The sequence below is a fragment of the Salvelinus sp. IW2-2015 genome, linkage group LG25 (genome assembly GCF_002910315.2).
Source record: "Salvelinus sp. IW2-2015 linkage group LG25, ASM291031v2, whole genome shotgun sequence".
Taxonomy (NCBI): Eukaryota; Metazoa; Chordata; class Actinopteri; order Salmoniformes; family Salmonidae; genus Salvelinus; species Salvelinus sp. IW2-2015.
The window spans coordinates 22,816,009-22,831,900 of record NC_036865.1 but is presented as its reverse complement, the minus strand read 5'-3'; the positions used below and the strand labels follow the sequence as shown (position 1 = coordinate 22,831,900).

At 44.0% G+C, this 15,892-nt stretch overlaps 1 protein-coding gene and 1 long non-coding RNA gene across 2 annotated transcripts in view; both read left to right on the top strand.

Moving 5' to 3' along the window:
• dhx57 (DEAH (Asp-Glu-Ala-Asp/His) box polypeptide 57) overlaps positions 1-6,605 on the top strand; it is a 14,665-nt gene extending 8,060 nt beyond the window's left edge. Inside the window, exons 10-23 of the mRNA XM_070434838.1 lie at positions 1,646-1,728; positions 1,831-2,048; positions 2,173-2,289; positions 2,471-2,567; positions 2,714-2,887; positions 3,149-3,349; positions 3,632-3,908; positions 4,181-4,276; positions 4,546-4,629; positions 4,730-4,867; positions 4,990-5,064; positions 5,147-5,281; positions 5,399-5,599; positions 5,788-6,605. Coding sequence (XP_070290939.1) covers positions 1,646-1,728; positions 1,831-2,048; positions 2,173-2,289; positions 2,471-2,567; positions 2,714-2,887; positions 3,149-3,349; positions 3,632-3,908; positions 4,181-4,276; positions 4,546-4,629; positions 4,730-4,867; positions 4,990-5,064; positions 5,147-5,281; positions 5,399-5,599; positions 5,788-5,931 — 2,040 coding nt within the window. The 3' untranslated portion in view covers positions 5,932-6,605. The remainder of the gene's footprint in view (positions 1-1,645; positions 1,729-1,830; positions 2,049-2,172; positions 2,290-2,470; positions 2,568-2,713; positions 2,888-3,148; positions 3,350-3,631; positions 3,909-4,180; positions 4,277-4,545; positions 4,630-4,729; positions 4,868-4,989; positions 5,065-5,146; positions 5,282-5,398; positions 5,600-5,787) is intronic.
• A 4,259-nt stretch (positions 6,606-10,864) lies between these two features.
• LOC111952086 (uncharacterized) lies at positions 10,865-12,103 on the top strand. The gene is made up of 3 exons (XR_002875680.1): positions 10,865-10,954; positions 11,102-11,134; positions 11,514-12,103. It is a non-coding gene; the product is annotated as an uncharacterized lncRNA (long non-coding RNA).
• The last annotated feature ends 3,789 nt before the right edge of the window (positions 12,104-15,892 follow it).

Here is a 15,892-nt window from a genome sequence, read left to right as displayed (position 1 = left end):
CAGCACACTCTGTCCACATACCAGGTACTGATACACACCCTCTACCCAGCACACTCTGTCCACATACCAGGTACTGATACCAACCCTCTACCCCAGCACACTCTGTCCACATACCAGGTACTGATACACACCCTCTACCCCAGCACACTCTGTCCACATACCAGGTACTGATACACACCCTCTACCCCAGCACACTCTGTCCACATACCAGGTACTGATACACACCCTCTACCCCAGCACACTCTGTCCACATACCAGGTACTGATACACACCCTCTACCCCAGCACACTCTGTCCACATACCAGGTACATGATACACACCCTCTACCCCAGCACACTCTGTCCACATACCAGGTACTGATACACACCCTCTACCCCAGCACACTCTGTCCACATACCAGGTACTGATACACACCCTCTACCCAGCACAACTCTCTGTCCACATACCAGGTACTGATACACACCCTCTACCCCAGCACACTCTGTCCACATACCAGGTACTGATACACACCCTCTACCCCAGCACACTCCGTCCACATCCTTGAAGACTCAAATCAAATCTTATTTGTCACATACACATGGTTAGCAGATGTTAATGCGAGTGTAGCGAAATGCTTGTGCTTCTAGTTCCAACAATGCAGTAATATCCAACGAGTAATATAACCGAACAATTTCACAACTACCTTATACACACAAGTGTAAAGCTGCTGCGCCTTCTTCATCACTCTGTCTGTGTGGTTGGACCATTTCAGTTTGTCCGTGATGTGTACGCCYAGGAACTTAACTTTCTACCCTCTCCACTACTGTCCGGTCGATGTGGATAGGGGGGTGCTCCCTATGCTGTTTCCTGAAGTCCACGATCATCTCCTTTGTTTTGTTGACGTTGAGTGTGAGGTTATTCTTGGGAACAGGAACAATGGTGGCCATGTTGAAGCATGTGGGAACAGCAGACTGGGATAAGGATTGATTGAATATGTCCGTAAACACACCAGACAGCTGTTCTGCGCATGCTCTGAGGACACGGCTGGGGATGCCGTCTGGGCCTGCAGCCTTGCGAGGGTTGACACGTTTAAATGTTTTACTTACGTCGGCTGCAGTGAAGGAGAGCCCGCAGGTTTGATAGTGGGCCGTGTCAGTGGCACTGTGTTGTCCTTAAAGCGAGCAAAGAAGTTGTTTAGTCTGTCTGGGAGCAAGACATCCTGGTCAGCGACGGGGCTGGTTTTCCATTTATAGTCCGTGATTGACTGTAGACCCTGCCACATACCTCTCGTGTCTGAGCCGTTGAATTGCGACTCCACTTTGTCTCTATACTGACGCTTAGCTGGTTTGATTGCCTTGCGGCGGGAATAGCTACACTGTTTGTATTCGGTCATGTTTCCGGTCACCTTGCCCTGACTAAAAGCAGTGGTTTGCACTTTCAGTTTTGCGCGAATGCTGCCATCAATCCACGGTTTCTGGTTTGGGAATGTTTTAATAGACGCTGTGGGTACGACATCGCCGATGCACTTGCTAATAAACCCGCTCACCGAATCAGCGTCTTCATCAATGTTGTTGTTCGCTGCAATGTGGAACATATCACAGTCCACGACGCTTAGCGTATTTAGGGCAAGGTGTATAACAAAGTGTATAGTTAGACCAGTCAGTAGTTACGTCACGATCTCTTGTGTTTCCCAGGACGCACTTTCCCTGTTGACCAGTTTTTCCTGGAAGATGCAATTGCCAAAACCCGGTAAATATCGCACTCCCAAACCTGAAATATTGTACCATAAACACAAGGTGTTGTTTCTGTTCTTCAGGTTTGTTTGACCTGTACATTCTACTCTCCTCCCAGGTATGTGATTGAGGATGGCAGTCCGTTCATGCGCTCGGGCGGGGGGAAGGACAAGTCCTCATCAGGCAGTAAGGGGGTCAGAGGGGGGGCCAAAGACCCCGTGGACCAGCTGGGAGACGACATGTGGTCCTTCATGAACCTCCAGAAAAAAGACTTCATTAAAGACTCCATCCCTGACCAGCAGCTCAGCCTGCAGGAACTCGCTGTCCGATACAAAGGTTTCTGATCTCCCCTCTGCCAAATACACCACACTGTCTGAAATGGAACCCTATTCCCTATATAGTGCACTGCTACTTTGTCTGGGAGGAGAATGTTAATCAGGATGTTTTTGTTTGTTTAAAGACACCAAGAAATCTGTCTTGAAGACCATATCTGCCATGGACCTGGATAAGATCAACATGGACCTGGTGGAGAGTGTGCTGGAGTATATTGTGGACGGGGACCACAGCTACCCTCCAGGTGAGCGAGTACTACAGACAGAATTATTACTAGGAATGACAGATGGATAGTTGCACAGTAAAGGTGTAGCAATATGATTTCAATTGAGTTAACATTTGGCCATGCAGTTATGCAGTACCTGTGTGTTAATACTCCTGTACCAACATTAACAACACAACCTTCCCTGTCCTGCTCTGTCCAGGTGCTGTGTTGGTATTCATGCCGGGCCTGGCTGAGATTAAGACTCTTTATGAGCAGCTCCAGTCCAACAGGATGTTCAACAACCGGAACAGAGCCAGGTAAGGAAATGCATGGACCACTGTACTGGATGAGATTCTGATTTGTGTGGGATTGTGATGGGTTTAGGTTTTCTACAGGTGTGTTTGTGGTACAGCTGTAGATGGGTTATGTTTGTTGTGGATATAGTTGTGTGTGTGTGTCCCAGGTGTGTGGTGTACCCACTCCACTCGTCCCTGTCTAACGAGGAGCAGCAGGCTGTGTTCAAGCGTCCACCAGAGGGCGTCACAAAGATCATCATCTCCACCAACATCGCTGAGACCTCCGTTACCATCGACGACGTGGTCTACGTGGTAGACTCAGGCAAGATGAAGGAGAAGAGGTACTATAACCTCTGACCTCTAAACCCTCTGATGTCTTTGTGTTCCAATACGCTCAACTGGTTTCCTTTACAGTCAAATTCTAATGAGAGCACATTGGATAAGTTCAAACTCTGTTAATGGGTACAACTCATATATTCTCTATACTAACCTCTTGTAAGGGGACCAAGTACTTGATAACTGTGCCTGTGAGGATGCTTATAAAACACATTGGACCAGATGGTATGTGAGTGTTATTTCGCTGACTCAGTCTGTCCCCTCAGTTACGACGCCTCTAAGAGCATGGAGAGCCTGGAGGAGTCGTGGGTGTCCCGTGCCAACGCCCTGCAGAGGAGAGGGCGAGCGGGCCGCGTGGCCTCAGGGGTGTGCTTCCATCTCTTCACCAGCCACTGCTTCCAACACCAGCTGGCAGAGCAGCAGCTGCCAGAGATCCAGAGAGTCCCCTTGGAGCAGCTCTGCCTCAGGTAATCAGAGCAGAACAGGATTCATGTCCCCTAACTACAGCACTGTGCCTCTCGTGGCGCTCTCAACTGACCAATTAGGTGTTATTTATTCATGTACCGGGTACTGTCTCATGTAGATCCTTATTTAACCACTGACAGTCATTCATTTGAACCTTCCCTGCATTTTCAATGTAGGAACTCATGATGTGTTGTCACCAATGTAAACATTTTCACTTGGAGATTTCCCAAATGCCCTCTTTCTCCAACTCCATCTCTGTCTTTATCCCCACTTCCACCTCTCAGGATTAAGATCCTGGATGTGTTTGCGGAGCGGCCATTGGATTCTGTGTTCTCTCGGCTCATTGAGCCCCCGGCCATGGGCAGTCTGGATGCGGCCAAGCAGCGTTTGCAGGACCTGGGGGCTCTGACTGCCGACGAGAAGCTCACCCCTCTGGGCTATCACCTGGCCTGTCTGCCTGTGGACGTCCGCATTGGCAAACTCATGCTGTTTGGTGCCATCTTTCGCTGCCTGGACCCTGCCCTCACCATCGCTGCCAGCCTGGCCTTCAAATCCCCCTTCGTAAGCCACCTCTAACTACCATTTGTGGCTCTGAGCCTACCAATGGTCTTGGGAATGAGTAGAAACGTTAACTGAAAAGAAAGGAGCAATAATTAAGAATTGTCACTGTGAAGTGTGAACTCCTGTGATTCACTCTGTGAATGTTGAAAAGGAAAGAAAACATTTGTTTTTCACAGTCGCAAGTCTCTCTCCTGTGTTCTCACCCCTCTCCTGTGTCCTCTCCTGCTTCCTTCTTTCTCTCCTCTCCTGCGGTGTGTTCTTCCTGTGGCCAGGTGTCTCCTTGGGATAAGAGGGAGGAGGCCAATGAGAAGAAGCTGAATTATGCCCTGGCCAACAGTGACCATCTGGCCCTGCTGCAGGCATACAAGGTGCTGTGCTGTACATACTGGATAGACCTGAACCACTCCACTGTGTATCCTCTAACCATGTCATCCATATTGACATGCCATAACACTCACTCAATACTGAAATGTTAGCTGAACCAGCTATGGAAAAATTGCGTTTGCCTTGAGAAACAGATGAACAGGTTCTGAGTGGCAATGCAATATTTAGAACCATCTAAAACACAGAGTAGCTATACATACGATCTGCAGTGGATATGTCACTGTCTAAGGTAATATGTGTTGCCGTTGCACAGGGCTGGTGTGGTGCAGCCAAAAACGGGAATCAGGCCGGGTTTCAGTACTGCAGAGAGAACTTCCTGTCTAGCCGGGGCTTACAGGTGAGATACTCTTCTGTGGCATCGTCTCCTGACAGGTGGCATTACTACCATATTTTGTACAGTACTTGCAAGAGTCTGAGATGTGCTTTTTGGTGTGCAGGAGATAGCCAGTCTGAAGAGGCAGTTTACAGAGCTGCTGTCTGACATTGGCTTCGTCAAGGAGGGACTGAAGGCTAGAGTCATTGAGAGAATGGCTGCCAAAGGGACTGATGGTATAATGGAGGCTACGGGCCGTGAGGTAGGATGTTTTATTGAGAAATATATATCTAAGAAATCTCCATTATATAAATCCTGCATTGCTATATAAAATCTGTTCATAAATCATTAAGTGAATCATTTCCCCCTTTAACTCTTGGACAGGCCAACCTCAACTCTGACAACATCAGGTTGATGTCTGCCATGCTCTGTGCTGCCCTGTATCCCAATGTAGTACAGGTGAGCCTTCACCCATCCAGCATGATCAACAGCTCAGTCCTTGTATGTGTACCTGAGCTAAGCCAGTGTTTCCCTGTGCTAGGTGAGGTCTCCTCATGAGAAGTTCAAGCAGACCAGTAAAGGAGCGGTGAAGATGCAGCCCAAAGCAGACGAGTTGCGCTACATGACCAAGAATGACGGCTGTGTCCACGTACACCCCTCCTCCGTCAACTACACGGTAACACACAGCCTCATGAATAAAGTACAGAGACAACCACTAGTCTTTTACAGTAACTAAACAACCACACAATAGATACCATGTTAGTTTGTGTGTGCCTGTGTGTGGTGGTTTCAGGTGCGCCACTACGACAGCCCCTACCTGGTGTACCATGAGAAGGTGAAGACAAGCCGTGTGTTCATCAGAGACTGCAGCATGGTGTCGGTGTACCCCTTGGTGCTGTTTGGGGGGGGACAGGTCAACGTGGAGTTGCAGAAGGGAGAGTTCGTCATCTCCCTCGACGACGGCTGGATCCGGTTCGCCGCAGCATCGCACCAGGTCAGCTGATTGGTTATCACTCTCAGAATGACGATTTAAGATCCTGACCTGGCTACCTGGCCCCTAGTTATAGCCTGGTCAGTTCACGTGTTCAGGGCAGGGGGAACTGGGCCATTATAATGAGTAATAAGCTCTTCGTCAATCAGCTCTGTGTTCCTGACGGCAGTATCTTCTGTGTGTGGCTGCAGGTGGCAGAGCTGGTGAAGGAGCTGCGCTGGGAGCTGGACCAGCTCCTTGAAGATAAGATCAGAAACCCCAGCATGGACCTGTGTACTTGTCCGAGAGGCTCCCGTATCATCCACATGATCGTCAAGCTCATCACCACCCAGTAAACCACCCGGCTCCCCTCCATTACACACCCAGCACTTGTCTTTAGATTAATACTTTGCTCCCCACCTCCAGTCTTACAGTACATTGGATCAAGTCTTATTGGTGGTAGCATTGCAATGATACAAGTGCTGCTGAACAAGCATACAGAAATCACTGTTTTTGCTGTCATAGGAAGTGCAATAGATTTGGCAGAGTTGATTGTTAAATTTGAACTGAATTGCTAAAAAGGTTATTTAACTGAAATGGTAATTTGCCATTGATTGTGTATATATATTTTGGCCACATTTCCTGTATATATGGGAAACTCAAGTTGCGTTTTATTATAGGTTGTGCCTTTCTTGCACACAACTAAAAATAGCATTTGAGTCCATATTGGATTCCCGTACTGAAAATGGTTGCACATTTATGCTTTTGTGTGTATTTAGATATAACTAATGCATGATTGACTGAAATGTAAATAGAGCTCTAAGAGCTTCTGCATTATTGTCTTTCTGTACATTTATATAGATAAAATTAACACGCTGATGTAAAAATCATGCCATCACTATTAAAAGGGCTCATTGAAATGTAGACAATTTGGTAAAAAGCTGCCAAAGAATTTATAAACAATGTCTCATCAGCTTCAGTGACTAACTTTAGTCTGATGAATATTACAACTGAAAATAAAACAAAATAAGTTGTGTGGGTGAATTTATGTAGTCCTTTTTAGTTGTTCAATTGTTTAAGCACAATCACGTTGTAGACATTGTGAAGTCTTCCACTTTATATCTACATTTTGCTGTATTAAAAGTTGACACATTTTTAAAGGCACAATGCTGTCAGACTTGATTTTCCCTGTGTTTTTATATATTTTCACACCGAGGTTGGAATAACCAGCTAAGACACAGCTTATTGTTGGCCAAGGCCCTGACACTGCCAACCTCTGAGGCAATAGCATTGACGCCTTTTGTGCTGAATGTCAAAAAGGCGATGACTGCAGCTGTAGATGGTACAGATCCATTTCTGTCTCCCGGACACCATCCACTGTACATGTTGCTGCTTCAGTTCCAGACCTAAAACATGCATTTAGAGAGCCTGACAAGACAAGTGAGGAGTCTGCTCTAAAAGGGCTGGATGGGAGTTTCACAGATGACCAGCTTATTGATTCAACTGTGGACATTAACTACCCAAATGCTGCATTCACGTGCTAGTTGGAACTAGGAAACTGACATTTCCAACTTGCTAACTGGTTGTAGTTAGTTATACATGTGACGCTTTCAACGAATCAGCAAGTCAGACAATTTAGAGATTCCTATTTCTGACTAGCATATGAACTCTGCATTAGATGCATAGCAAAATCAGCTGCTGCCTCAGCCCGTCTGAAGTTGAGCTTGAAGTGGTTCTCCAAGAGTTCTGAGATCGACTCTCAATCTGAATCGTGTGTGTGTGTGCTGAAGTCTATGGAGCCACATAACCAGAGGAAGTCCACTCCTGAGCCAGGAAAGCTTGAGTCACATTCCTTTGTCAGTGGGAGAACGTCTCTGTGGTGCTGGTTAGATCCCAGACCACTAACCACCTGCTTGAGGCTATGGTTAAGAAACTGTTGAGAAAAATGCTCCTCCAATGCCTTTCCATTCCAGAGTTAACTGAAACAAGAAAGCTGCCTCTTTTAGTTACAATGATGACAATCTTGTAGTTTAAATTTCACCCTCAACAATTTACGTTGATTACTTCTTTTTTCATATCCAATGTACACTGAACAAATACAGTGCCTTCAGAAACTATTCAGACCCCTTGACTTTTTCCAAATGTTGTTACGTTACAGCCTTATTCCAGAATAGATTAAATTGTTTTTTTCCCTCATCAATCTACACACAATATCCCATAATTACAAAGCAAAAACAGTTTTTTTGAAATGATTGCTAATTTATATATATTTTAAACCCTGAAATATCACATTGACCAGTATTCAGACCCTTTTCTCAGTACTTTGCTGAAGCACCTTTGGCAGCGATTACAGCCTCGAGTCTTCTTGGGTATGACGCTACAAGCTTGGCACGTCATTATTTGGGGAGTTTATCCCATTCTTCTCTGCAGATCCTCTCAAGCTCTGTCAGGTTGGATGGAGAGCGTTGCTGCACAGCTATTTGCAGGTCTCTCCAGAGGTTTTCGCTCGGGTTCAAGTCCGGGCTCTGGCTGGGCCACTCAAGGACATTCAGAGACTTGTCCTGAAGCCACTCCTGCGTTGTCTTGGCTGTGTGCTTTGGGTCGTTGTCCTGTTGGAAGGTGAATATTCGCCCCAGTCTGAGGTCCTGAGCAGGTTTTCATCAAGGATCTCTCTGTACTTTGCTCCGTTCATCTTTTCCTCGATCCTGACTAGTCTCCCAGTCCCTGCCGCTGAAAAACATCCGCACAACATGATGCTGCCACCACCATGCTTCACCATAGGGACGGTGCCACATTTCCTCCAGATGTGACGCTTGGCATTGAGGCCAAAGAGTTCAATCTTGGTTTATTCAGACCAGAGAATCTTGTTTCTCATGGTCTGAGAGTCTTTAGGTGCCTTTTGGCAAACTTTTACAGAGGAGTGGCTTCCATCAGCCCACTCTACCATAAAGGCCTGATTGGTGGAGTGCTGCAGAGATGATTGTCCTTCTGGAAGGTTCTCCCATCTCCACAGATGAACTCTAGAGCTCATTCAGAGTGACCATCGGGTTCTTGGTCACCTCCCTGACCAAGGCCCTTCTCCCCCGATTTGTCAGTTTGGCCTTGCGGCTACCTTTAGGAAGAGTCTTGGTGGTTCCAAATTTCTTCCATTTAAGAATGATGGAGGCCAGTGTGTTCTTGGGGACCTTCAATGCTGCAGAATGTTTTTGGTACCCTTCCCCAGACCTGTGCCTCAACACAATCCTGTCTCGGAGCTGTCAACTGTGAGACCTAATATAGACAGATATGCGTCTTTCCAAATCATGTCCATTCAATTGACCACAGGTGGACTCCAATCAATTTGTAGAAACATCTCAAGGATGGTCAATGGAAACAGGATGCAACTGATCTCAATTTCAAGTCTCATAGCAAAAGGTCTGAATACTTTTTAAAATAAGACATCTGTTTTCGCAAGAATAAAAAAAATAACGTTTTTGTTTTGAGGTTGTGGTATTGTGTGTAGATTGATGAGGATTTTAAAATGTAATCAATTTTAGAATAAGGCTGTAACATAACAAAATGTGGAAAAAGTCAAGGGGTTACTGTCCGAATGCATTATATAGAAACGCAATATGTAAAGTGTTAGTTCCATGTTTCATGAGCTGAACCAATTTTCACAAACCTTGTATAAAATATGATGAATTTGTAACTTTGAAACAACATAAGATCTTCAATGTTATATCTACTAGAAAGAAAATACTATATGCTGGGCAGCACCTCTTACTGGAGAGTTGATCTGTCTACAGCTATCCCTTTGGTCTCCCATCCAGCGTTTTAACCAAGCCCATCTTATATATTTGTTACTGACTACTACCAATGTGCTATTGTGAGAACGATTATTGAGAAACATCTTAACTAAATATATTCACTMTTGCTATTGAAGTCATTCCAAAGGTTAGGTTTAACACAGCAAATAAAATGTACCCATACCCTTATAAGTCACCAAACATTAGGAACCCCCCACCCCTTTTGCCCTCAGAACAGCCTCAATTTGTTGGGGCATGGAAATTTGACTTGTCACACAAAAACACTCAAGAACTTTTACAGATGCACAATCGAGAGCATCCTGTTGGGCTGTATCACAGCCTGGTACGGCAACTGCTCCGCCCACAACCGCAAGGCTCTCCAGAGCGTAGTGAGGTCTGCACAACGCATCACCGGGGGCAAACTACCTGCCCTCCAGGACACCTACACCACCCGATGTCACAGGAAGGCCAACAACCACCCGAGCCACTGCTATCATCCAGAAGGCGAGGTCAGTACAGGTGCATCAAACCTGGGACCGAGAGACAGAAGCTGTTTTTCAATCTCAAGGCCATCAGACTGTTTAACAGCCATTAACAGCCATCACTAACATTGAGGGCTGCTGCCAACATACTGACTCAACTCTAGCCACTTTAATAATGGAAAAATGGATGTAATAAATGTATCAGCCACTTTAAACAATGCCACTTTATATAATGTTTACATACCTTACATTAATCATCTCATATGTATATACTGTACTCTATACCATCTACTGCATCTTGCCATCTTGATGTAATAAATGTATCACTAGCCACTTTAAGCAATGCCACTTTCATATGTTTACATACCCTACATTACTCATCTCATATGTATAGACTGTACTCTATACCATCTACTGCATCTTGCCTATGCCGTTCGGCCATCACTCATTCATATATTTTTATGTACATATTCTTATTAATTCCTTTACACTTGTGTGTATAAGGTAGTTGTGAAATTGTTAGGTTAGATTACTTGTTATATATTACTGCATAGTCGGAACTAGAAGCACAAGCATTTCGCTACACTCGCATTAACATGTGCTAACCATGTGTATGTGACAAATACAATTTGATTTGAAGTTGTATTAATGTTCAAAATATCTGACATTGTATTGCCATTTAAACTTTGTTGTGCTTTTAAATGGTTAAAAGCGCAGTGATAACACAACTAAACTAAAAATCTGATATTGTTTTCCCATTGGAATTTGGTTGTGCTTTAGGATGGTTGAAAGCATAGTGATAACACATTGGGAATTCAACAAACTTCTGGTTGTCTTTTTGAGTGGGTGAATAAAGCTTGACATTTCATTCATTAACCAAATATTACCCACATTTCCACATTGAAATGACATGGTGTGCCCAGTGTGTTGCCACTATCCCCAATGACAACACTGAGGTTTGTGACATCCAAGAGACACCAAAGCCAAAGCTGTCCATAGTTGACACCCTTTCCTGCACAGAAGTCAAAGCTGACCAGCCACTACCGACTTTCTGTCCCATGGCATCGATGAAGTGGAGGACAAACCACATGAACTTCTCTGTGTTAAAACAAGTATACAGTTTAATATTCACCATTTACAATTCAATCAGCTTTTTATATATAATTAAGATAATTATAAGGCCAGTATAATGAAATGATTAAACGCAACAAAATATTTTTGCGGTTTTACGTGAGCATAGCTCTTTCTTTACAAACCAGAGGTGGACACGGCTGTGGATCCCCTCACAATGAGTGAGTATTCCGGAAGAAATTTGCCTAGATTACGCCAATTCTGTTCCAAAATGTTTTGTCTGTTACGAAACGTTTAACAACATAAACCGTTTAGTACAAACGGAAAAAGATTTTCAACGAATACGAGAGATTCTATTGGACAAATTCAGGTAGGTCCCTCCCTGTTTCGTTCCTATTGCTCTGTTTGCTTCCGTTTGGTTCTTAAACGATTAACGGTTTCCGTTGTGAGACGTAATAAATACACCCCAGAAGGGAGATGTGCAAAAATGTGTTTCAGTCAGAGAGTATATTGAAGATGGATCTACGGGCAAGTCCAGATGACATAAATGTACTAACACACCACATGTTGTATTAAAAGCACTATTTTTGTACTTATTAGGCAAAGATAAGAAGTCTCGTAAGAGGGGTATGCGTCACCTACGGCTGTGTGGCCTCCAGACAGGAGGAAGAGGAGCAGAATCCCACCATTTCACATCCTAAAAATAAAAAAAATCCTATTAATTCTATTTTTGCTGTTGATTTTTTATGAATCATGAATCAAGAATTTATTCTATCAATAGTTGTTTTTTTAAAATAAATTCTTGCATTCCAAAGTTTGTCTTTTAGTTGTTATTTTCCCAAAAATATGAGGTGACTAGAGCTCAGATATGAGCATGTGCACTCCATGACATCTGCTCATTGGTGGACATGAAAACAGAATGTGAACTTGATCGCCCATGGCAACAACCCCATGGGGTTGTTCTGTTATGAACACATCCTATCAACAGATGGCGCCATTGACCTAAACTCTGTGGTAGCTTTTATTTACCCCTGAACTGTACTACTAGAGCATTTAGTTATTCGTTCACAAGTGAATGCATTTCCATTGAAATAAATGTTGTGACCAAAACATGCAAAAACTTTTTTTTCCCATGGTAATGTAAAATCTCTTCAACATACTCTGTAAGAGATCTGTGTACTGATTCATTAATAAATAAATCCTTCATGCTGTAATAACCTTTCCTCTGACAGTCCATTCAAAACCACACATAGTCTATCTAGACTTCAACCTCTGGGGAAGATGTATTTTAATGAAGGCACATATTTTGATAATGGAACTGTTGGCAGTCCTGTATGTATGAAGTTATTTGAAATAAGCTTACTGCTATGTATCAGATACCAATATGAAAGAGACTGCTGCAGTCTTCTGAGTGCACACCAGATTCCTATGCTGCCTGTGTTTTCTAAAGGGCACTCGTTTTTCTGTCACATAATTCCATTGCCAGAGGCTCTAATTGGTTTCTCTGAAACGGTGATTCAGACTCCTTTTTCCCTGTTGGTAAGTATAGCTGAATCACAACACATTAGTATTCTCCATCCATGTGATGAAGTGAAATGAAGGTGTCCCTGCTCCCCTGAGTCTGCCAGTGAGTGGTGGATTAGCAGGCTGCATCATGGCAGGGGCTGCAGCTCAGACTCTGAGACTGTGATTCAGCTGATAGCTCCATTTAAAAAAAAGTTTTCTCTTTGATGGTTCGCATACAGATATCTGTAGTTACAGACACACATCAGACAGAGAAAGGCAGACAGACAGACAGACAGACAGACAGACAGACAGACAGACACACAGACACACACCAGACTTATTATGATAGCTATGATTGTGTCTTCCCGGATTTTACGCTCAGGCTAAAATGCTTATTCTATTCTACTGAGCTATTTACTTTATGTTCATATTCTTATCTTGTATTATTTCTTAATGTTTTTGCATTGTCCAGAAGGACAAGGACTGTGTATAGTGTACCATGCGTGTCCCGTGTAGCTCAGTTGGTAGAGTGTGGCACTTGCGTTGCTAGGGGCGTGGGTTCAATTCCCACAGGGGACCAGTATGAAAATGTATGTACATGTATCCAGTACATATAATTAATGAAATTTGAAACACAGACCATTCTTTGATGGGAGAATGTAGGTTATCAGCACAATGCCTAGAGAATCATTGCATTTGTCATACTTCTAAATGATCCTCAGTTACTAGCTGGTGTTCAGTAAGAGACGGTGCTCTATCTGTCAGTCTGATGCTTAGCTCAGACATACGTCTTCCCTCGCTATCTGACTGAAGGTTGTTTGTCTCTTTCCCAGTCTCAGGAAGAAGGCTGTCTGAGAGGAGTTTGTTCCGTTTGAGTGGTTTGCTACCTGATTCAAATAATGATTATCTTAATTGAACCCATTTGGACTCTGTCTCCATCACACCACTGCTGCTGAGAGGAAGGGAGTAGAGATTTAACACCACTTACCCTGCTCCACCCTCAGAATGTCTCCATGTGCTGTTGAATGGTAGAAATGCACTTGTCTGTTTTGTCATGTGGGCAGGAAAAAAGGTCCTCAGGCATGACATCTCATTCTCCATTAAAGTGGATGTTGAGATGTCAAAACCCATTGTTGTTCACGGCACTTCAACACTCTGTCTGTTTGTCTATGTAAATGTCTTGTGGAGAGATGACTGAAGGCATGGCCGAGCGACAGGGAAAGTAGATCAAGCAGATGCAGCGGACCATGGGATTAGATCCTGCGAGAGCACAGCTGCCTAAAACACGTGCTGCCATAACGGCCATCAGAAAAGAGCATCTGGGACTCACCCCAACAGACGCACGTACAGGCACACACACACACATACACGCACACACTAAAAACGACTGATGAGGTAATTTACAGGAACGGATAACTTGGTAAACACATTAAATCAAATCAAATCAAATTTTATTTGTCACATGCGCTGAATACAACAAGTGTAGACCTTACTGTGAAATGCTTACTTACAAGCCCTTATTCAACAGTGCAGTTCAAGAAGAGTTAAGAAAAGATTTACCAAATAAACTAAAATAAAATATCTAAAAGAATAAAAAGTAACACAATTGAGGTAATTTGTACTTGTAGGTAGGGGTGAAGTGACTATGCATAGAGAATAGACAGTGAGTAGCAGCAGTGTACAAAACAAATGGAGGGGGTGGGGGGTCAATGTAATAGTCCGGTGGACTTTGGTTAATAGTTCAGCAGGCTTATCGCTTGGGGGTAGAAGCTGTTAAGGAGCCTTTTGGTCCTAGACTTGGCTCTCTAGTACCGCTTGCCATGCGGTAGCAGAGAAAACAGTCTATGACTAGGGTGACTGCAGTCTCTGACAATTTTTTGGGCTTTCCTCTTATTATATAGGTTCTGGATTGCAGGAAGTTTGGCCCCAGTGAAGTACTGGGCCGTACGCACTACCCTCTGTAGCGCCTTATGGTCAGTTGCCGAGCAGTTGCCATACCAGGCGGTGATGCAACCGGTCAGGATGCTCTCGATGGTGCAGCTGTAGAACTTTGTGAGGATCTAGGGACCTATGCCAAATCTTTTCAGTCTCCTGATGGGAAAAGGTTTTGTTGTCTCCTCTTCACGACTGTCTTGGTGTGTTTGGACCATGATAGTTTGTTGGTGATGTGGACATCAAGGAACTTGAAACTCTCGACCCGCTCCACTACAGCCCTGTTGATGTTAATGGGGACCTGTTTCGGCCCGCCTTTTCCTGTAGTCCACGATCAGCTCCTTTGTCTTGCTCACATTGAGGTAGAGGTTGTTGTCCTGGCACCACACTGCCAGTTCTCTGACCTCCTCCCTATAGGCTGTCTCATCATTGTCAGTGATCAGGCCTACTACTGTTGTGTCGTCAGCAAACTTAATGATACTGTTGGAGTCGTGTTTGGCCACGCAGTCGTGGGTGAACAGGAAGTACAGGAGGGGACTAAGTACACACCCCTAAGGGGCCCCAGTGTTGAGGATCAGCGTGACAGATGTGTTGTTGCCTACCCTTACCACCTGGGGACGGCTGTCAGGAAGTCCAGGATCCAGTTGCAGAGGGAAGTGTTTAGTCCCAGGGTCCTTAGTGTAACAGTTGTTAAAGTACTTTGTGAATTTCACCAGGTTTGTATATTAATATAGCATGTTTATTTGTTATTATGCATGCCTGCATCCTGGGAATAGGGGACTTACGTAGTGTACTTACGTTTTGCCCTGCGTGCTCAAATCATTCTGATGCACTATGAGGGGTAGACACGCTTTTTCTGTCGTCTTCAGAAAGGTTTGATTCCTTTAAGCACCAAGTCATACACACAGTGTTTTGTTCATGAATAATGTTGTATATTTAGAGGTTACTCATAAGTGGATGGTATTGTTAAGATGCAATTGTAATTGTACTTTTTAGGATGATATTAACATTCTGAATTCAACATGTGGTTACTAGCTAGCTAAGGTATTAGCTAGCTATTGTATGTGTGAACGATGGCTAGCTCCTCGAATGATCCCAGCGACGATTCGCAGAACATATTTGTGCTCTACAAATGTTTTATCTTTTCTTTTGGATGCAGGTATGTGGTTTTATCTATGTAAAATATATGTTATTTGTTGATACATAATAAAGAGAGGCTGTACTAATTTTTGTACTCTAGCAAATCATTTTGATGCGCTATGAGAGACATTTCTGTGGTCTACAAATGTTTTGTCTTTTGTTTTGGATGCAGAGAGTAAATTCTGATTCATTAAAACAACCTGATCTCCGAAGTCCATGTCTACAGTCTCAATCAACCACACACAACACAGAGCTACAGCGGTGCAGTACAGCACCGGTTACATTAGCTTAGTGATGAGCTCCGTGGGCACTATGGTGTTGAATGCTGAGCTGTTGTCAATGAACAGCATTATCACATAGGTGTTCCTTTTGTCCAGGTGGGAAAGGGCAGTGTGGAGTGC